Below are 23,011 nucleotides of genomic sequence, written 5' to 3' on the forward strand. Positions count from 1 at the left end.
GAAATAACTTCAGGGGCTGTAAAATTTCACTAAAATAAATTAAAACTACTCACTCCTTGCATTTGGATGGCGACCAGTCCAGGATGTAGCCAGTTTTTTTCCCCAAAGTTAGCAGGGGTATATGCTTTCTCTATTAGCACTATTAAATATGTATGGATGATGAAGGTGTCTATTTGAGGGAGGTATTAATTTTTTTGTCTTGTCTCTCATTTTCAGCCTAGCCCGATCCCGAGCCCGGTCCTGGGTGGGAAGCCCAACGCCAGCCAATCGCTGCTGGCCTGGTGCCGTGAGGTAACGCGCAACTACCGTGGCGTGAAGATCACCAATTTTACCACGTCCTGGAGGAACGGCCTAGCCTTCTGCGCACTGCTGCATCACTTCAGGCCCGATGCCATGTAGGGTCATACACACAAAAACACACTTTGTACACTTAGGAGTGTGTCTTTATATGGGTTGCGGGAAGAGTTCACCCACCTGCTATATTTTTCTCACAGTTTTTATTGTATGTTGTACCTTAATGTTTTGCAAGCAAATCGATTATAAGCCAGTTAAGACTTTGCACAAGCACCATTCAGTTGCAGTTTAGATGTGAAAGGTTGTACATTTCATACATTTCCTCCATTCTGCAAACCTTTTTCATATGTACGTCACCCTCGTTGTTATTTTTATATATTTCCCACTCGAATTTATATATATATTTACTATATCCTACTCAAATACAGTAATTCTCCCCTTCTGCTATTTTTCCAGAGACTACAAGTTGCTCAATCCTCAGGATATTAAAGAAAACAACAAAAAGGTAGGCAACCACCCACTGCCACTTGGGACCTTCACGTCGCTTAGCTCCCTTATTGTCACATCCCCGATTGGCCTTATTTCCGCATCAGCCATTAATCCCTCAATACATTGTGTGTGTTACGGTAGTTTTCATTAGAGCCACCACCCCCCTGCTGTTGTAAATGGATGTGAAAACGCTTTCATCTGGTGCAGGCGGGATGGTGTCTTAAGACCACTGCCCACTGAGAGGACGACGATGGGTCATAAGTGGAGTGTCTTGATTGGGGGAAAAAGGCACAACAAAAAGCATGATAACGTGCAATTTAATTAAAATGAAATTAAATCAATGTTTGATACAGTACAAATACATTAAATACAAATGTATTTTCCTTAAAAGTTCAATAGAATAGAATAGAATTCAACTTATTGTCATTGAACTGTCACAAATCCACAACAATGAAATGCAGTTTGCATCCATCCAGAAGTGCTTTAGCAATATTAAATTATATATATTAAAAAATATATACTGTAGGTAAAGGTACGTTTTTTTTTTTTTAAAGTTTGCCCCAGAGAGAATGTTTCCTCAGCTAGTTAGCTTAGCTATGGGATTCTGCTGATGTCCAGAGGTGCAAAGGATTTATTTTGTACAACACGAATAGACTTGGATTCTACCCTTGGTCACAACGTGGTGTGAGATACTGGTTGAATAAACCTATTTTAAAGCTACTGAACGTAGAATATTGCATTTTGAATCGCTACTGCCACCTGCTGACGAAAAATGAAACCGCACATACCGTTCTTCTCATACACACTACGCACATTACGTCACATCCGCATTCTAACCCGATTCTAGTCTGAAAACTATTGGCCTAGAGGGTTGCAAGAGTACCCGTTGTGAACAGCTAAGGTGTTAATCTACTAATTAGAAGACATTTCAGTCATAAATGGTCAAATAAAAAGCTTACTGTAAAGTTATTTTTTGGGGAAAGAGTTCCATATTGCAGCTTTAAAGTAAAAAGTAGAACTTTTTGCTGTACGTTCCAGTTCAATATTTTTAAGTTTCCAAATAAGTGAATGTGAGGCTTTGTAAAACTCTTTCAGAACCCACTTTATGATTTAGATACAGTGGTATATAAGGCCTCTCTATTTACAATTTCAATCAAATTACATTTTTCGTCTTGTACTAAGATGTGTTTTTGTTGTTGTTGTTATTGTTTTTGGTCATGAAACCGCAAGATGTGAATTGATTTGAATGCCACTCGCTGAAGTCAACCTGAATGGTGAGTGGAGATTTTTTGTGTGAGTCCGAGAGCTCTACTAGGTACCGTATGTGCACAAAGGTTGACATTGGAACACTTAATATAAAAAGTATTGGGGCGGTGGGGGGAGATATTGTATTGGTATTCAAACAAGTTTTCACTTGTGCTTGACTTTCTTAGATTCTGCAGGACCTTTTTCTTCCTCTTGCAACACTACACACACATGCACAATGTTTTCCTCCTCACCGTATCTCTGCTTTCACATTTTGAGTTGCAGACTCACTGGCATCACCATGTTCCCCTTGGCTCTTTTTGTGTGCGTACATTCACCTTTCTTTTACTATACACACAAATGCACACTTGCCCTGTGCTACTACAACTGCACTCGCGCACACAGACACACAGCCGTCCCCTCTCCGGCCCCGAGGGCTACAGCAAGCGATACGCGTTGCCTTCCCGCAGCTTGATTTCCTTCTCCTCATACACACTCTGGCTAGGCGATAACCTCTGGTGGCCCTGTTAGGCATGAATGCTAGCCTGTTGACAATAACCACAGCCGTAGAGCCAATCCCATATCTGCACACTACCCCCTCACCCTCCTCTCTTCTCCGCTGCAGGTGCCCCCTCAAATAGACCCCAAGAAAATTAGATATAAGTAATTTGGGAATATGCTGTTGAAGGCGATAGCCGGTGAATAGCCGCACCGGTGAAGCTGTTGTAGCGTGGTGTCTGAGTGCTTAGATGTCATCCAAGTGGCCATCCTATACCAGCCTTCATTACTTGTTTACTTGTGGGAGTATACTGTAAGATAGTGATGAGAGGAGCCACTTCCTGACTTCCTTCTGATTGACAAGTATCCTTTTCCTCACTTCTCACTGGGTGTTTTGTCCCATGCTATGCCTTTTTTATTCATCATCCTGTTTGCTATAAACATCGAGCTTGAGCATCATCCATTTCAATATTGTATTGACCAATCCACCTGGCATCTTGCAGTACAAAACTCCACCAATAAAAAACGTTTTTAGCTTTCTTTGACTCATTCTACATCTTTTCTAGCAACGAACGTTCAGCATCATCCATGTCAGTTTGCGTCAGACTGAACAGTCTAATTTGGCAGAGGTAAAAAGGAGGAACAAAGAAGAAGAAAAGGAATGTAATGAAATGGTTTAAGGGTCGCCAAATGCACCGCAGAAGAGTTGCTGTTATTATTGGAGATGTATTGAATGCAAGCACACCTATCTGCTCCTTTTCACAGCTCGTTGATAGACGTGCCCCCCTCACCCGCCTCCTTTCAGCATCCGTCTGTGTGCAGTGATTGCAATGAGCTCAGACTGTGCTGAATTATGACAGATAAGGACAATCAATATCTGGGGCTAGTTTACTGCAGGGGAGAAAACAGAGAAGTAAATATTTAAGAAGATGTGTTATCTGTGCATATGCCTCAATGATTGTCATGTCTGATTTTTAGTGGGTTTCTATGTATTGAATCTTTTTGAGTGTGCGGAGAGAAGGCAACCGGGCCAAGGAGAAGTCATTTGGCGGGCCATCTGATAACGTAGTACCAAGCGCTGGGGGGGGGGGGGGGGTGGTTGTTGATGGAATGACAGCGATAGATAGCTGTCAGTCACCAAAGGGGAAGGGTGCAGGGAACAGCGGCCCGGGGCAGGCAACACTGACATTTAGTCCCAAAGCATTGTCGGCAGGTTAATGGAAAGGGAGCAAGCTGTGATAGTTGTCCTTTTTGCCCTCGTTGTCATATGGAAAAAGCTTCATAACACGCTCGTATCAGTAGATCAGGTAGAGGAGCATCCACGAAATAGATGCCCTTATTGTGGACACTTATGGTCTTCAAACTCCGAAAGGGCACAAAAATGCTGCTCAAGCCCTGTATAAATTGGATAGTACTGTATAGTAATTGGCATCAGGTATGTTGAAGTCATGCATCACAACTGAAAGACGAGCTATATTGAAGGGATCTAAGTTTAGCTAGGTGTTAGTTGAAGGTATGGCGTGTGTACGCCGCATGTGCATGTACATGTGCATGTACATGTGCATTTCCTGAGCTTTTTTTTCCAAAATCAATTTATCAGTAAACCAGAACATTCTAAATAAGAATTACATCGTGAGTGCCACGTGACCAAACCAAGAAAACCGTTTCAGCATTTTAAGCACATTCACTTGCCATCGCTTGCCAATCTATTGAAACAGTTTTGCAAAATTGCCACCTGACAATAAGTTTTTCTGTCCCTAACTGCAGTTCAGCACTAAGCTCTATAGCTGTCACATCACTCCGATGCATAGTACAGTTTACGCTAAATCCTTGGCATGTTTCTGGAAAGAGGAATCAAACTTTTGTTATACGATCATGAATATGCGTCAACACTCCTGATGGAAAAAAGGTTGAAGTCCACAGTTAAACAGAACTGGGACATTTACACAGTTGATGCGGCTTGCCTCATTAAGATAATTACATGTGCGGCGATGCAGCGAACCAGCAAAATAGCTGAGATGGCCAGTGTGTGTAAGGGGCTATAGAGTGAAAATGAAGTCGTTTTTTTTCCTTCTCACAAATGGTCCTCAGCGGTTGATACGAGAGAAGCTCTGCAAAGAATAAAACATGACGCAGAGGTCAAAAGGACCGTGGTGTTCGTCAGAGGCTGAAACCAAAAAACCCTTCGTGCTCGTGCACCTCTCACATTCTCACTTTCCCCTCACTTGCCATTTCTCTTCCATACTTTTTCAAAGTTGTCACTCCTTTTCAGTGCCAATGGGAACAATGGCAGCACGCTTTGCTGCCTTCAATGCATGTTAGAAACCCAATCAGGGCCACTGGTTCCCCCATATTCATTTTCTTTCTTTTCACCATCTCCTTTCACACCTTTCACACTCACACAAACTAGTCTCTCTGTTCTCTCTTCACACACTTTTGAGTTTAGATGTTCCATGGCCATTGTTCACCTCAATATCAGCAATGGTGCAATGCGGGAAAAAAAAGACTGTTGACAAAAGATGTTATAATTGCTCGGAAATGGAGAAACGTCTGTGTTAAATGCACTTGGAGGCTCATGTATGACCTATAAACATGCATGAGAATTGATCAAACGCTAAGGTAGATATCTAATGAAATTTGATGAATTGCTAACATTTTCTCTGCTAACATATAGCACAGAATTTTGACCACCTTGGACCAGGGTTATTCTTGTTTTGGAATTTTTCATTTTAGTTAGTTTTGATTTCGTTTTGACTTTTGGTTTTTAAATTTAGTTGGTTTTAATTAGTTTTCAAGGTGGTTCTGTTAGTTTTTATTAGTTTTAGTTATTTCATAAATGCTTAAGTTTTAGTTAGTTTCAGTATTAGTTTTAGTTTTAAAAAAAAGTGTATTACTTTGGTGCATTATTTAAAAAACACCATGGGAGCAACGTCATCTGAAGGTAGTTTTCTATTGGCTGTTGCTAGATGACGTCACTTTTGTGTGACACACTTTCAAACGTCCTTATTCTGCTTAATATCCAAATAAATTACTTAAAATCACATTTAAAATCATCCCCAAAGGCTCATGCATTAAATTAATTACCAAGGACTAAAACGAAGGGCTTTTTTACTATAATTATAATTAGTTTTAGTTCGTTTTGTAAAAATAAAATTGTAGTTTCAGTTAGTTTTTTTTTCATTTTTATTTTATTTCGTTAACGAAATTGTTTTTTGAATTTTAGTTTTAGTTTTTTCGTTAGTTTTAGTTAACTGAAATAACCTTGCCTTGGACAGAAATGAGGTTATGTACTACAGCTATTTTTTACTGCAGTAACCTTACCCTGTGCTTGTACCTTTGAGACGAGTACTTGAAATATTGTCTAAATTCATTTCTTGGGTAATTTATTGAGGCTGATCCCTGCTAGTGGAGTAGTACTTTTGAGAGGTCCAGAAATGCTATAGGTGGGGTCTACCAGCTAAAAATATCTGTAACGTTTCAGTTTCTTGAAGTTACCAAGATCTTAAAGCTTCATGATCTTTCAACTGCACAATGTGAGGTAATTTACCTGCGCTGAAAGAAGACCCTGCTAGGTATGTAGTACTTTCAGGAGATCCAGAAACCTTTGGGATTGGTTTTGCGCCACTCAACATGGACCCCTTTAGTTCCATGAAGCACAGGTAGTAGCAAGAATTAAAATCTCCTGGATCTATTGGTTACATTTTTCGACCAATCTAAAGTGATTGACCTGGTCTGAATGGAAAATGATGACTGTACAAAGTTCAGGAGGTCCAGAAACCTTTAGGATATGGTCTTACCCGCTTAACATATCTGACTGGAATCTTTTAGTTCCAGGAAGTAAAAGTCATCCAATCTTTAGGTTGCAATTAAGCATTGCATTGCAACTGATCTGAAGTAATTTACCTTGCCTCAAAGACCTTGCTAGGGTGGTAGTACGTTCTAAGGGTTCAAGAACTAAACATTTCTATAACGATGCGGCTGTAGAGTTGGAAAAACTAAACAGAAGTATATTTTCAGTGAGATTTGAAGACAGGGAAAAAGGTTTGATAGGTTAGGCAATGAGACAAAGGAGGCCTTTAACAGGTTGGAATGAGATCAACACTATCAAGCAGGCCAGATACAAGCCGAGATACATGTGCTGTTGTGTTGGAATGGAGATGGTGTGTGGGTGTGCGCGCTACTAATCTATTTATTTACCCGTCATTGGCTGCGATAATGGTTTTCATCCCGTCTCTCTGTGTCTCTGTCTATCTGCTAATGTGAGGGTAGGTGATTGGCTCCTCAATGTGTGTGTGTATTGTGCTTGATATTCAAACCTGTATTTCTCATCTCACCCTAATCAGACCAATTACACGCGTGATGGCGAGCATGGGCAGGCTGATGTGGTGGATTGATAAAGACACACACACACACATACACACACACACACAGTGGGATTAAACGCTCTGTCTCGGGGTATCTTGGTCTCTTATCTGCAACAACCATCCCTGACGTGACCTGTCAGCAGTCCTGCGAAAAGGTGTCTCTCTTGCACAACCCCAGAGTGTGCATAAAATGCAACATTGAACCCCCACTTTGCATTTCTCATACACATATACAGTAGGTACTTTTCCACCAAGCAGTGCAGTTTGGTTTGTGAATGACTCCTGATTAAATGGTTGCTTTTCGTAGTCTGGGAGGGTGCCCTGAAAAGGTTATTCAATACTGAAAATTGTCCTGGAAATGGTACTTAAAATGGTACTTCAGTTCTCTAGTAACATAACTTGTGATGATTGTCTCTCAATCAACACTTTTCCCATATGTTTTTTGGTCACCAGGGGTATGACGGGTTTGCCAGCCTGGGCATTTCGCGCCTTCTGGAGCCGGCGGACATGGTGCTGCTGGCCATCCCTGACAAGCTGACGGTGATGACCTACCTCTACCAAATCCGGGCGCACTTCTCGGGCGAAGAGCTCAATGTGGTGCAGATCGAGGCCAATAGCAGTCGCAGCACCTACAAGGTGGGCGACTTTGAGACCGACACCAACGCCTCCATTGGCCAGGACAAGTTCTATGCCGAGCTCAATGATGTGCAGCCACAGTCCATCGACGACACCAAATCCAACGGCTCCAACACCACAAAAGTCCCGGTGAAGGTTGACATCGTAGCGCCGTCGGCTGGCTTGCAAACAGCGGCATTTCCACCGCCCTCGCCTCCTGTCCCGGCAGCCAACCTGATACCGTCAGGCTCCAATCTCCTCAAAGCTAAAACCTTGGACCTTTCGGACCTACCGCAGAAGTCAGATGCAGAAAGACCGCACAAAAGGAGCCAGGCCGTGGGAGAACACGGCTCCTCCGCCACCCCGACAGCGGGCCATCCCTCCTCCCTCTCGCCCACTCATCAGAAACTGGGCTTCTTGTACAACAGGGACGCCGACCTAATCAAGAAGAAGAGGGCCAGTCTGCGTCACTCCGAATCGGAGCCCATGTCAGACATCGGCGCACCCATCAATCATATGGAGGCACTAACCAAACAGGTAAGCACAGTCACAGAGGAGACTCATCCCACAGATTTTGTCCAGTTTGACTGTTACCAACTTGCTAGCAATGCGTAACATAAGCATGTTCATACACTCGCTGAAGGGACTCAACGCACAGGCCGGTTAACAGCTAGCCACTAACCTGTGCTGAAAACAGTCATCTCGACACTCTTATTCTCATTTGTAGTTTATTAGCTGGCATTTTTCACCACTGACAATAATAATCTGGACCTTTCTCTCCATCATCTTTTTTGAAAAGTTTACCACACATCATGATTGGTGTGATTTAGTGTGTTTTTTTTTCAACTCAAAGTTTCTGTTATGTTCTACAGAAAAAAATGGCGAGTGAGGGTTCATGTACAGTGTTCCCTCGTTTCTTGCGGGTTCATCTTTCGCGGCCTTGCTGTTTCGTGGATTTTTTACCGCCCCATGGTTCACGCAGACCCACACTGGCCACAACGCTCGAGTGGAGTTTTCGGGGGCACCGGGGAGATGCGGTCCCGCTGTCAAAAATGGGTTTACGTGTCCTGCCTCATATCTTCATCATTAAAATTAACATTGTCTGCCCCGAACCATACAGTCGTGGCCGTTGGCGGTCATGCGTCCACCACCCGCTCCACGGTTAACGCGGTCCCGCCGGCCACGAACGCTCGAGTCGAGTTTCGGGGGCACCGCAGCAATGCGGTCCCGGTTCAAATGGGTTTACGGTCCTGCCTCGTATCTTCATCATTAAAATTAAGATATAAAGGGCCGACAAATGACGTATTTTTACCCGTAATGGGATCCATTGCCGGCGGGGTAACGTTTTGAAAATCCACGATGTCCTGGAGGTCTTTGACTGGCTGTATCTCCCCAGCCCTACATCCAACTGGATATGGGCATCCTCCGATTCATTTTGACGAGACCTATCCAATGGTGTATGGCCCGAAAAAATGAAAAAAATATAGTATGAACGAAAAAACATTTAGAATAATTAAAAAAATATATATACTGTGTTGTATAATAAGTAATTAAAATAATATTTTTAATGGAAGAAAATGACTGTAAATGAAAAAAAGAATGATGAATGAAAAAGCATTCATAATAAACTAAAAATCATACCAAAACGAAAAAACATATAATAAACGAAAAAATAATATAATTAACGGAAAGAAATAAAATAAAATAAACGCGGATTTCCATTATCACGGGGAGTTTTTGGAACGTAACACACGCAAGAAACAAGGGAACACTGTATTTATTTTGGGTGAATTGTAAGAATTTCACCCTTGCCTTCAGGTTCCTCACACATTTGTCTTTTTATCCCGTCGCCCTCGTTTTTCGACTTGATTGAAACTTTGGTTGTCCTGTCTTGTCACGAGACATTGCGAGGGTGCGAGCATTCAGTTCTCTCTCGCTAAGCCTCTAGTCGACGGCATTCTCCGAGATGACCCCCGTACCGAAATTGTCCCGCTCTGCATTGGTCGTCATATTCGTCATCGCCTGTCTCCTCCGAGATGCCGCGGGGCCGGCCTGTTAGAAAGCAACCCCCCCCCCCCCCCCCCTGTTTTGACATGTAATCATATTTTTCATTACATTTCTCATCCCCTGGCTTGATGGCAGTCGGTGCCGTGACCAGTCAGGCGTGGTGATGCTGTGCTTTTTTCCCCTTTTTTTCCTGCAAGCACACATCATCTCGTCTTTTGCACGTGCACGCATTAAATACTTTACCACACCTCCCCTCACAGATTAATGCTTGCTGTTTACAAGTGGAAAGGTCACAGGACAGGCGGGGGTGAAGCACACATTGACAGCTATGACACCCCCATTTTATATCTGCGCTTATCTCCTTGCGAGTGGGGTACAGCCAGGCCCCGTTTGACTTATACAGTAAACATGTTGGGCAATGCCAATTCTTTACAATTACAGTACATACAGTAAATTAAATATGGCAGTTTCAGTAGCTTGGATAAGTTTATTTTAGTTTTTGTTAAACATTTCTGGCAGTGATTCTTGTGGTTCTCGTACCACACTTTAATGATCACTGTAATTTATGAAGATGCACCTATGCAGCGGGTCAAACTGTATACACACCCTGTGCAGATGAACAAACCTGACTGATCGCAAAAGATTTGGTTTTAAAGAACCAATTAGGGCTGGGCGATATAAACTGTATATTCAATATAAGGTATACATTTTGCAGAAGGTATATATTTTGACTCTACCGTCTTACCGCGGTCGCGCATGTTGGTGACATCATTGCATTTTGTCCCGACTAGCCGATGACGTAAAAACGTTGGCACCCACAACATACCGTTGACGTTGAAAAGTCCCCCCCAGGCACATGTTGGCGTTGAGTGTCGACACATGCATACTGTCAGTCATAAACAAGTGCGCATAGCAGAAAAGAAAGGAGAGCAGAAATTGGACGTGACATCGGTTTACTGAGGAAGTCGTAGTCAAGCGAACAGCAATATGCATGACAGTACGGCGCGGTGAGAGAAACTTAATTTCTAAATAAACCTCACATTACCAAGTAGTATGAGATAAATGCATTGTAGCGCTTTTATTTTGAAGTTGTTCCCTTAAATGTGTTGCCACGGCATAATCACTGCAGCATAAGGGCTGACGTGACTCGTCTAGTCATAGTTTGTGACGGCACCAAACTTGCAACAGGCGGCAGTAACACAACTTTGTCCTGAAATTACGTTCAAGCTCCAGTTAAGCGCAGTAAGACATAAATGCGCTGACTTTGCCAGCGTTTAACGGAGGCTGTCAGCTAGCAACACCGTGCTAGCTAGCAGTGCTAAAGTTCCCCAAACTTGCTACTGTGGTTCTGACGTCACTTATCGTCGCATAGATCAAAATCTATGGGGATATATTAAAGTTTAAATTTAAAGACGCATTGTGCAGCTTAAAGAGGTAATATTAACTCTTTGACTGCCAGACGTTTTCAGAAACGGGTTGAAGTTTGTTTCTACCTTATTCCGTTCTTCAGTAATCAACAATAGAAAATGCTTATTTTCACCGAAATTCTCTGTTTTGAAACAAAAAGCGGAGAAAAAGAGCTTTTTGTGAAACGATGTTATTTCATGCACTCTAGTGAATTGTACACTTCTTTTTGTCCATGAATGATGCCACAAACACCTAAATAGTGCTTTACTTCTGTAAAACGCTTTCACCAACAATGAAAAAGTGTTTTTAGTTTCCATTCAACAGTGTAACAATTTGACAAAACAATTTCGCAAACTATTTACAAATGTGTGCAACTGTGGTACTACTTACAATTATGTGGATGTTTCAAATACACATCGCACAACAGTTTACTTTCACTTTCGCATTTGTCCGTTTCGCATGCAAACGTTAAACTTTCTTGACGGCCTTTTTTTCCGGGGAATAAATAGCAAGTAGTAGACTGTACACACTCTTCGTCGTCCAATTGAACGTCCGCCTGAGCGTTGTGCTCCGTGTTTTCCGGTGTCAGCATCGCTCGCCCGTGAACCTTTATAACGTCGTCATAGCCGCCGCGTCAGCGCTTCCAACTTCGGTGTCAAACTCGGAGTCACCATCATCTTCATCGATGATGATCATCGTCGTCATCAATGTGCTCTTTATCGTTGGTCGATGTCTTTGAAAAAAACGGCTCGACCGTGAGCTGCTTGCAAGCGGCCGCCATTATGGCTTCTTCAGCCAATGTCCCCTCAACACTCTAGCCCCGCCTCATGTCTTCTACTGACGCCCACCCAATCTTGTCAAAAGAGAGTCATCGCTGCCCTCTAGGGGCCAAAAATAGTCAATAGGCACAGCAGACTTGCTGGAAACTTTCACCACAGATGCGGAAGGGTTCCCTCTACCCGTTTAAAAAAAAAAAAAATGGGTGGACATCTTTTAACGTCTTTGGCGCTCCTCCGTAGGTTTTTGCAGAACGTCATTTAACGTCTTTGGCAGTAAAGAGTTAAAGCTTTTTCTACATCATGCATGCTCTACCAATGCCTAGATAAGTACAAAGTACTTATCTGTACTGTTTTACTCTGACTTGCACCTATCAGCTTTTATCTTCCCTTTATAAAAGTGTGCGGACCTTCACACTCCACAGTTTCTTTGGGGAGTGGAGGGTGGAGTTTTTCTTACTCATTTGAAGTCAAGTCTTTGTCAACTGTGGCTGTTGCTTTAAGATTGTGCCCGTACTTGCACGCGCACCATGAATGAGTCTGACACAGATGTTGCATTAACGCTTTGGACCAGAGGCGGCAGCCGCGAGTAAAAAAGTGTTTATTATTTTATTACGTGCAAATGTGGTTTCTGTCTTCTGTATTTATAATTGTTCTTTAACCAATCAATAATATATATATATATATCCAATTATTCGCTAACATTTTCGGTAGGAAATCTGAATAACAAAATATTTGATAGCTGCAGCCCTAATAATATATTTTTTTTGTTTTGTGGCATGCACACGAGTTCCTCCACCATGCCCCCTATCACTAGCTAGCCTGCACACCGCAAGCTATACTGCATATGCATAATTTTGATTTGAAATTTGCACAATAAATGTTGTTATCCAAAGTAAATGTATTCTTTCATTGTTTGTTTTAATCCATTTAGCTTCTATAAAGGACTATGTAAATCAATAACCAATTTATTTAAAAAGAACAACAACCAAAACTTAATTCTATACCATGATATATATCGTTACCGTGCAGGGATGCAGTTTATATGGTGATATGAATTTTGGGCCATATCGCCCAGCCGTAGAACCAAGTGTAAACAGAAAGCCTTACACGTGTTTTTTCTTTTACAGGAACCGTCACCTTCCCCCGTTTCAAGTCCTCCTGTTGAAAAGGTAACCAGGCTGCAACATATCACTAGTTGGCTCAGTCAAACTATTGATTAGTCATTTGAATAATGGACTGATTCAATGATGTATGCCATTGTCACACATGTTCTTTCTTTACATTAACAGTGCATAAAAAAATACTCCGTAAGGTTAAATGATAACAACACTAAATCAACTTATTTTTTTTTTGCTGATAAGCTGTATAAACTGGTATCTACAAATGCTGTCCACATGTCCTGGTCATTACTTTGACATTTTAGTTCATGTTTGTTGAAAGCTTAAATTTGGGGAAAAAAAACGTGTGTATGGGTTCGGGTTAGGTAACACACTAGGATAAACTCAATTTGGCTGTTTGTCCTCTCATTACACGAGACAATACATACTACATCACTTGTTCCGCATGACATAGTCGCCCTCACCACCCACCGGCTCATTCTCGTACACGCCTCCTTAAACGGCTTCTTCGTGAGTTGCTGATGTCAATCACAGCCAGACCACGCCCACACTCTCCCTATTAGCAACCCAACGGTCCTCCAGGCTACACCCCCTTTGAGCGCCGATTTCAAATTTTAGTGAGGGGTGGAGCAAGAGTCTCACTTCCTGTTGAGTAATCCTTTAATGCCCCACATGAGTTAACTAGCTCTTTCAGTATGGGTAAATACAATGGTATGTAAAAACTATTTAACCCAAATTATATTTGTATTGCTGGAATATTATTATTGTTGTTCAAAACATCTTGCATGCAGGAAAAAAACAGACAATATAGTAAAACACATTATTCATTTGATGACAAATTATTTACTTGCATTCCACAACTGAAAATTTGCTTTAGTGTTGAACAATGTCTGGATTTTTTTTTTTTAAAGTTTGAGTCATAAAAAAAAAAAAAGAACAATTATTATTATTCTTTTTTACTTTTAAATGGTCAAATGTCCATATCTCATTTACATAAAAAGTGTCTTCATTAATGCACTTCACTGTACTGGATGATCTGCCAAACAATTAGTATTAATGAACTAATACATTTGGCTTGAAGTTATTTTAGCAATTTGCAACCCAACAAAAACGGAATAGCAATGACTGAAAAAAAAACAGTATTACAAAGTTGTCCAAAAAATAAATACACATAAATTGTTGTAGCAATAGTAAGGAATTTTGCTGTAAATAATTTTTATTTACAAGCTATGTAGAGTGGTTAGCAGAACCCACATAACATGGACAATTCATAAGTACTTTGGCTAAGTAATTTGACAGTCAACGCAGTATTTATTGCATCAAACGAACATTTGGTATATTTAGCAAAATCATGTAATTTAGTATACCCTTGTGGTACATTGTGTCTTGTTCCTTTGTGCAGAAAGCATTATCCCGCCAGGAGGAGCTGAAGGAGCGAGCCCGGCTGCTCCTGGAGCAGGCCCGCCGTGACGCTGCCATGAAGGCCGGCAACAAGAGTGTCCCCGTTGCACCGGGTAGAGGCACCAATGTATGCGACGTAAGTTTGCATTTTTATTTATTTATTTGTTTGTTGCATTTCAGTCCTTTTTGTAGTGCATGTGCTATACTGTATTATTTTTGGCAATGTCAGATGAAAAGATTCCAAATGGTAGTGAAAATCGTCCACGATACGTGTTAGATTAGGGTTCATTTGGGTGTGTTCCTGAATACAAGCCCTGGAATTTTCCCCAAAATGGCTGCTTCAAACTAAACATACTGTTGAATTTTGGCCACGGGTTCATCAGACTTTTTCATCCATCCTGTTATGACAGACATGTCCACCCAATTTCGTGTATGAAATGTGTCTCACTTTCAGCTCGTAAGACTGCAAAAATGTTCTACTGTATTGTAGCACAGGTGTAAAGTGCTCTCTCCACTGCTCCCTCTTGTCCAAAAATGTCCTCTTGAGCCAAGAGGGAGACCTCCTCCTTATTAACTTATGCTCACACTCTCTTGACCGTGTCAAAAGCTGTCATGTCAACCCCCTGCCCCCTTGAACAGTCCTCTTGCTCTTTGGTCATCTTTTACCCGCAGAATCATCTTGACACACCAGCCAAACGTGCGTCCACTTTTCCCACAGCACAAACACCTGTCGGGGGTGTAGTAGAGCACATTTGAGGGCAAAATTGCCAGCACGCTCCACTGAGTATAATGCACTCTAGCAGGAGGTAAAAAGAGTTTGGAGTACGTCATATATGTGCAAGTCATAAGTAAGTCTAAGTCTTAACTTTCAAGTTTCAATCAAGTCCCAAGTTACCTAATGGAAAAATTCGAGAAAAGTCCCCTCTAGATTGCAAGAGCGTTGAGACATTACCTGGATTAAGCATATCTTAAATCAGGTCATATAACAGGCTTCCCGCGGGGTCTAAAAAAAGTCTAGAATTCAGAAACTTACATTTTAGGCCTTAAATGCCTTAAAAAACACCCATATTTTCCGACACATCTGGGAAGCAGGTGGATCGGAGTGGGGGGATATAATTTCCCTCTGCTCCAACTCACCTGCTCCCAATTTTAATGGACCACACACACTTGTATATACGCTGGGTGGGGTCACATCCACGGTGTAGGGGTAGAGTTCGCCAGTCGGCGAGCTGGCAAACTCAGTAACAGGGTTAGCTTTCACTAGGTACGCTGGCGTGACGGCCGGGGCCTTTCCCCGATGGGCCTGGGGTTTGGGGGTGCCGCCCGTCTCCCAGTGCTCCCATCTCCCCTTCTGCCCCCAGTGTTCCGCCCCACCACGCGGCTGGAGGTGGGGTGGGCATGGGTGCCCTCACCGCTCCGCTGTCCGGCCCTTCTCCGGCACCTATACCTAGGTACGGCGGGTCTCCGGGGTTTGGTGGTCGGAGTGTGTGTGTGTGGGGGGGGGGGGGCGGCGCTAAGGGGGTGTGCTGGGGTTGGGGGTGTCTGGGGCTTTGGGGGGCCTGGGAGCGGCAGGGGCTGGGTTGTGGCGGGTGTGGTTGGGGGCAGGGGTCGTGGGTGGGAGTGGGGGCTCTGGGCCGGTGGGGTGCCTGGTTGGCCTGCCCCCTTCTGTTGCGTTGGGCTTGGGGCGCGAGCCGTGTTGGGGTGGGGGGTGCTCCTGGCTCCTGGGTTTGCTGCCGCGGCCTGGGGGGTTGGTTGTGCTTGCTCTGTCCTGGCCAGGGTCAACAGCTCCCCTCTTTGGTGGAGGTTTTCATGCATGCCAGATCCACCACACCAGCATCTACCGAAATTCAAACACAATCTGCTTCTTCCTCTGGTCGTTGAATCGGTGGAGGCTGATGTCTGTGGATCTTACTCTGCTTCATCTATCCTTCTTTTCTTTCCTTCAGTCTTTCATTTGGTCTCTTGAGGTCTCCCTAATTTGTTGGAATTTAGATGTTTCTGGGGTTGGTGAAAGATTCTGGTTAGTAACCTGGTGGGTAGTGTTGTAGAGTAGATCTTTTCCTCCGCGTGTTCGGTTTCATTCGGTTAGTGAGAATGTTGGTTATCCTAATACAGGCTGGAGATCGATGAACAGTTCCTTCAAAGCTTTTATTTCTACAGAATATTCCGGGCACAAGTGAGTTACAGACAATGGCTGTAGCCTCTCAGTGCGAAGATTACAGAGGACTTACAATATTCTTATACTATCTTGAAGGGCGGTACCACACAGTTTCCAGTAAACAGTTCAACCGGAGTTGACCGGACATGAGATAAGACTCAAGAACATCATTCAAACACAAAACAAAAGCCCATTTGAGGAATAGAGGAGGTTTTTCAGTCATGACTGCACCTGGCAGAAATTGCGATAACACTCACAGAGATACATCCGCAGAACAAAGCTCTACTGAGGAAATAAGGAAATTAAAACAGTTATGACTAAATCTGGGCAGAAGACCCTCTTCAGTAGTAAGTGATGTCTGGTTGGTGCTGGATTTCACTTTTCTTTCTTTTTTCTTATTTTTTTCCTCGGGTCTCCTGACAGCCTCACGATTCTGAAGTATTCGGTTTAGATGAACGGTATGGGATTTTAATAGGTTTTAGGTGAATTAATGAGCACAGACTCACAGGCACGCACATATGCACACGCACACACACACCCGCACATGCACATACTCACGCACATACAAGAAAAAGAGAAAAAAAAACTGAAAGAATAATGATGATGACATGTCGAATGAACAATACTGAGCTCGCTCTCAGAAAAAAAAAACGCACCCATATTTTCATCCCAGGTCTAAAATGTAATTTACCCAAGACTTAAATTCTTATATCCGCTCCGTCCATTACGAGAACTTTCTGTAGAAAAAAAGAAAGTGCCTGTTGCGTTGCATTTGAGGGGGTGCTTTTGTATTGTAGTCAATGTAGCTCGGGAAGGCGGTTAGTTTGTAGCGGTTAGCATAGCATCTAGCTTGTTGCATTTAGATCATGTCGGATAAAAGCCTTTGATTGCCGCAAATAGTTTTAAATTGGGTGTGGGTCGCTGTCGGTGCCTGTAGTGGACACTGAGTTTGATGATCTGTGCAGCATTCTCAGCAATTAGTCTTGTATTTGTCTTTATTCACTTTGATTTGGGGTTAGCACATGACACCTATCCCTTCACTTCGCGTCTCTCTTCTTCGGCTGTCTATGAACTACGCCATTAATTGGGTGTGACTCAATGTGCCACCAAGTGTTCAGATGGACACACTACAGTTTGTGGAGAACGGTTAAATGGGAGCTACTCTGGCACACTGTTGTATTGAATTTAATTATTTGCACTTGCCTTGAAAAAAACTACAACCACAAAAAAAAAAACACCAAAATTACAACCACATATTTTGAATGTGACTTTTATGGCCACTAGATATTTTACTTTTATTTTATTTTACGTACAGTATTTAGTTTTTAATATTAATTTTATTGTGTATCGTAGAGGGTGTCTGGACACCAGTAAAAATACAAATGGCCCTAGAAATTTGATAAATAAATGTGATGAAATCAACACTTTAATATAGAGTTAGTTATGTTTTACTAATTGTGAATTACATTATTTATCATCTTATTTTTTCCTCTCTTATTATTACAGCTATCTTTTTTGTTTTTTGTTTTGCCAAGTAGTGTCGTCACCGTGCTTGCGATGATGAAGTGACGAGTTCTGGTGATGTGCTGTGATGTCGTTATCCTCAAAAAAGGAATTTTGTGTAATCATTGACATTGCATTATCAAAGAAAGCAAGCAATTTACAACACTCAGGATTGGTGAATCATTTGTAAAATAAATAAATAAATAAAAAATACACACGTGGGGACGATTAATAGTATTGATTTTTTAAATCTTTTTTAAGTTGACCAAATTTTGATTGAGGTATCAGCCCAAGGCTAGCAATGTACAGGGTCAATGCTGGTTCTGGCAGGGCTACCACCCGAAAAGGCTTTACGTAGAACAGTGCATTAGCTACAACATTATAGCACAATGTTGGCCACTTGATTGCTATGTTGGAACTTTTTTTTTCTGAGAGGAGTTTTGCCGTAGTGAAAGTGGCTGCGATAAGTGAAGCAAAGCAAAACCACTCTCTCCGGTGTGCGCAAATAAAGCGCCTGTGTACACTTAGGCAGTGAAACTCTATTGAGTAAAGTGAGGCGAAACACTCCCTTCGATTTTGGTGTGAATGTAGCATTATAATTAGGTGGCTCAGTGTGTCCACTACCGCGTACCGTACCTTTCAAGTTTTCGTCTCCACCGAGTTTATGCAGTTTCTGTAAAATGGGTAAATGTCAGTCAGCCAAGAATTGGCTTGAAAGTACAGAGTTTTTCAGCTGATTGAAAGGTAACAGATGATAGGCACTCGGCTCATTGCAAAAAATTTCAAAAAAGTATTCAAAAAATATATATAAATTCGGAGACTTAGGGTGTGAAGGCCCTCCAGTCACATGCGAAAGCCAGAAAGCACCAGCTTGTTATGACTTGAAGTTGGTCTAAAAATGTTCTCATAATGGTCTAAAAAAGGTCTAAAATTTAACTTAGTGATTCCTGCAAGAAGCCTGAATCTTCAGTATCTGCAGCTACTAATTTAGTTTAGTTAGCTGTACTATCATTTACAATCACATTGTTTTTTAAAGTTTCAAAACTCAATCACTATGTTGTCCATCACAATATTGTCTTCTCAATTAAACACATAAGAGACATGAAACCTAAGATGATGTTTAACCAGTTGTCGGGAAGCTAAACTGTGCTTACCTATTTTTGCGGGTTTTATAGTGATGGATAAAGTTAGATGTCGTAGTTGTTGTCTCTTATCAAACCAATGCATGTTGCCAATCTCTTTATCCCGATTTTATGACAAATACAATCCTTGAATGTATTATTGTAGCTATCTGATACTTTTACAATCCAGTATTTTATAAATTAACCCATCGAATAATCGAGTAACCCAATATTGTGCATATGAGGTGCAGGTATTTGTTGTTGTCTACTGGGGGGTGGCATCCTTGCGTTCTTTTGTAGTACTTGACTTCTAGTAAATAATGCTTAAAGGTGAGGCCTGGCCTGATGAGTGACGTGGGCGTCAGCAAATGAGAATGTAGACTTGGCTGGCTGTGTGAGCAGTCTGCATATTGAGTTACTGGGCATGAGTTGTAGCCATCAACATCTTTTGTTTGATTGCTCGTATTATGTGCTTGTTTTCTGAAGCAATACAATTCATATACACTGTTATTTTTTTTTTAGCTCCACTAGTGGTGGCCGATATGACAATATAAAATCGTATGACGATATGCAGGGCTGATGATCTGTCATTCCTGTATTCAGTCGTCTGATCACGACGCAAAGCATTTGAGCACAATTTGACCGGCAGCTCATTTTCTGTCACTGTCTCCAGAGTGCAAGACTTATGACGGCCAATCAGTGGTCAACTGTAGTGCGCACAGACTTCGCCCCCGGCCTGCGTTTTCCCCCAAAACAAGCGGGATGCTTGATGTGGAGGAGGCTGAAAGCGAGTTTGTTCCGAAGAGAAATTCATCGTCCTTAATATGGAACTGTTTTAGCTTCACGCCAGATGACAAAAGACCAGGCGTAAATCATATGCAAAGTGTGCAAGGAGCACATGAAGACAAGTTACGGCAACACTACGAACTTGAGCCACCTGAAAGGGCAGAGCACACAGTACAATGAGAGTCAAGTGGTAAAGACAAAACTTCCATAGCAGCGACAACAGCTCGTGCATGCATGCGCTGCCAAAACATCAGACTGCCACAGATGCGTTCACCAAAATCACTCAGAACACCGCCATTCCTTGCATGTATGCATATTGCAGAGAAATAGTGGCGCAAAAAGAAAAAAAACAAAGTGCAGGGTTTTTTTTGCAACCACAAGCGACTTCTGGTCCAGTCGTAAGTCATATTGTAGCGTTTGTGAAATGATCAGGCTAACCACGCAAGAAAACAACACGCTTACGTGCGAAACTTAGCACACACAAAAAAAGGCCCGTCAAGACCATGGGAAACTACATAACCCGACAACCACCCTCAATGGTTGCTACAAAATTGTGATCTTTATTTATAAAAGGTGCTTTCTACATACTCACGTGTCATTTTTTTTTCCAACTTTGTTTACCTGCTGCTGCTTTTTTCTTTTAACCATGACTAGCAGCCAAATTATGAGATTCACTACTTTGATTAGACTAATTGAAAACAGAAATGTGACTTTTGTTATTGTTTAACTCAGGTGTTTTGCGACTTTATAATTTATATTTTTCTTTACAAAAGATGTTTATTACGTGATCATTTTCATAAATAAGTGCATTCATTCAATACGTCACTTATTTCATGTTTAATTTAATTTGTATTTCTTATTAATAAAACATCATGTTAAAACGAAATTGTGACTTTATCTTTACATTTTTGGGGATATTCTATTTTTTCAAGATCGCCCACCCTAATCCCCAAAATTGCAGATACACTTTTTAGCAATTTATTGAAATCTGGGAGAAACGTTAAACTCAATGAGCACACACGCAGAAGCCGGAAGAATTGTGTCTTTTCAATGAGTTCAGATGTTTAAGCTAGTCAAGTTTATGTCACAGATTTTCACTCATTGTAGGTGGATCCGAAACTTATCCCCCTCATGATAAATTTGTGAACAGGCAAGACATTTAATTAAAGTCTAAGTCAAGTCGAGTTTGACAAATACCAAGCCAAAGTCAAGTCGCATCTTTCAAAAGTTTTAGCTGGGCAAGTCCTGAAATTGGTGAGTTTAAATTCTCACTCCACCTCTGGGAGTTCCTCTGGCAAAAGCAAAGTGGTCAAACAGAACAATAAAGGCAATGACATTCATATAAACGCTGGCTTTGGTAATGAAATATCTGAAAGGCGGCAGCTGCGAATCCGTAAAGAAAAATGCGTGCCCTTGAATTTCCTCAACTGTAGGCATGCAAATACTTGCACGTAATCCAGAGGAAACAAACAAGCAGCCTTTTCCAATGACCTTCCAAGGTCTGCAGCGGGAGGAAAGTTAATTAATTCAAAGCTGCCTTCGCCGCAAATCTTTGAGACGAAAGAAGAAGAAGGTGCGGCGCCGTCCCGCCTTGTCTTTCGAGATGGCCGATCGCCCGTCTGACTTTCAAAGGACGGCCACTCTGTACCCCCAGCCCCCACCCCACCACTCATATGCCTATTGAATTGTTAACACTTTTTTTAAATAGAAAGCATTGATCAAAGGAAGGCGACGGGCCCCCGAGGCCAACGTGCTGATAATTGTCAGTGATTCAGATTAGATTACTCGATGTCTTCTTTTGATTAGTGCGAGTGTGCGTATGTGCATGGGTCTGCGTGTGTGTTATCAGCCCGATTCGCCATCTTCCTAGCCGCCCGTCTAAGTAGCTGCCGCGCTGTTTAGCATGCACAAGGTAAGACTTAATTCAATTAAACCAGCCCGAGAAGTGGCTAAGGAGAAAAGGGGGTGGGGAGGGAGTGTTGTCTTGCATTGTTTACCGATGTAGGCGCAATTTTTAATTATGAGCATGTGTCTCCCATGCTGAAACCGCCATCATGCTTGATGTCCTATTTTCAAAATGTTATTGATGTTATTGAAATTTTAGGCCATAATGGTAAGACGATCGACATTGGAAAACTTGTGTGGCAGTTGCACTGTACCTCGCTAAAATAAAATTTAAAAAAAATCCTTGTACCATGTTTAAAAAAAAAAAAAATGAAAAAGAAAAAAAAGTGTGTTCCAGTGCTAACTTTAGTTCATCTGTTATTTTTTGGAAACTTTTAGGATCGTGTCAGGCCTTTTAAGGTCCGCAGTCTTTTAAATTGGCTTCATGATCCGAGGAGGAGCTGAAAGGTGAACATAAAACATTTGACGTTTTCTCTCTTGAAGTTCTGCAAGCGATTGTGTCAAACATGAACAAAAGGCATGCGTGAGTGTGTGTGTGTGTGTGTGTGTGTGTGTGTGTGTGTGTGTGTGTGTGTGTGTGTGTGTGTTCGCGCGCACGTTCCTGCTTTCTTCTCTTGACGGCTTGATCAGCTCTTGTGACGCAACGAGGTTGCATTACTCTTGCTCATTAACACACACTGGCACTCGGGCGTGCGCACACATACACACACCCTCGCCTTTGATCTCTCCTCCGGCCGATTCAGCCACGACACATCTCCCCGCACACTCCAACACACGCGGTGCAAAGGAACTCCCAGGCCAACTATTTAGTTTCATTAGCGGCAGATGCTTCAAAAAGAAGAGACTGAGGGAAGGAGGAAGGTGAAGGATGGGGGGGGGGGGGGGGCGCTAAGTGTTCCCATTTCTTTGTGTTTTGTTACAGGCAGTTGCCGTATGCTTTGCTGTTAGGGATAAGTCAAATGTTCTACAGAGAAAATTTTGTGAAGAAAGTTAAATTGGGCTGAGAGAGAAAAAAATACCACTCTATATAAAAACATACAGTATTGACATATTTAAATAGAAAGTAAAGTTTTAAAACATTTTGTGAAACTTTTTGCTTCTATTTAATAGACATTATGCTGCTTCTTCTGGTATACACACACCCCGACAAAATGCAGACGTACGGACATACATGAAGACAGAAGACGTCACAACTCCTCAGCAGTAAAATTTATCATTCTTCGCAGAGGATAAAGAAACTCAAACAACACAGTCTCCATCTTGTGCTTGGGAGCCAGTGAGGACAAAGCTAAGGCCATGTCGGGAGGGAGGAGGGAAGGTT

At 42.1% G+C, this 23,011-nt stretch overlaps 1 protein-coding gene across 7 annotated transcripts in view; it reads left to right on the top strand.

The window, feature by feature from the left end:
- The window catches only part of ehbp1 (EH domain binding protein 1), a 202,263-nt gene that overhangs the window by 92,661 nt on the left and 86,591 nt on the right, over window positions 1-23,011 (top strand). For all 7 annotated transcript variants that reach the window (XM_077582804.1, XM_077582805.1, XM_077582808.1 and 4 more), the window contains 5 exons: window positions 217-395; window positions 751-799; window positions 7,344-8,042; window positions 12,826-12,867; window positions 14,219-14,353. In XM_077582804.1, coding sequence (XP_077438930.1) covers window positions 217-395; window positions 751-799; window positions 7,344-8,042; window positions 12,826-12,867; window positions 14,219-14,353 — 1,104 coding nt within the window. The remainder of the gene's footprint in view (window positions 1-216; window positions 396-750; window positions 800-7,343; window positions 8,043-12,825; window positions 12,868-14,218; window positions 14,354-23,011) is intronic.

Source organism: Vanacampus margaritifer, chromosome 12, assembly GCF_051991255.1.
Source record: "Vanacampus margaritifer isolate UIUO_Vmar chromosome 12, RoL_Vmar_1.0, whole genome shotgun sequence".
NCBI classification, from domain to species: Eukaryota; Metazoa; Chordata; class Actinopteri; order Syngnathiformes; family Syngnathidae; genus Vanacampus; species Vanacampus margaritifer.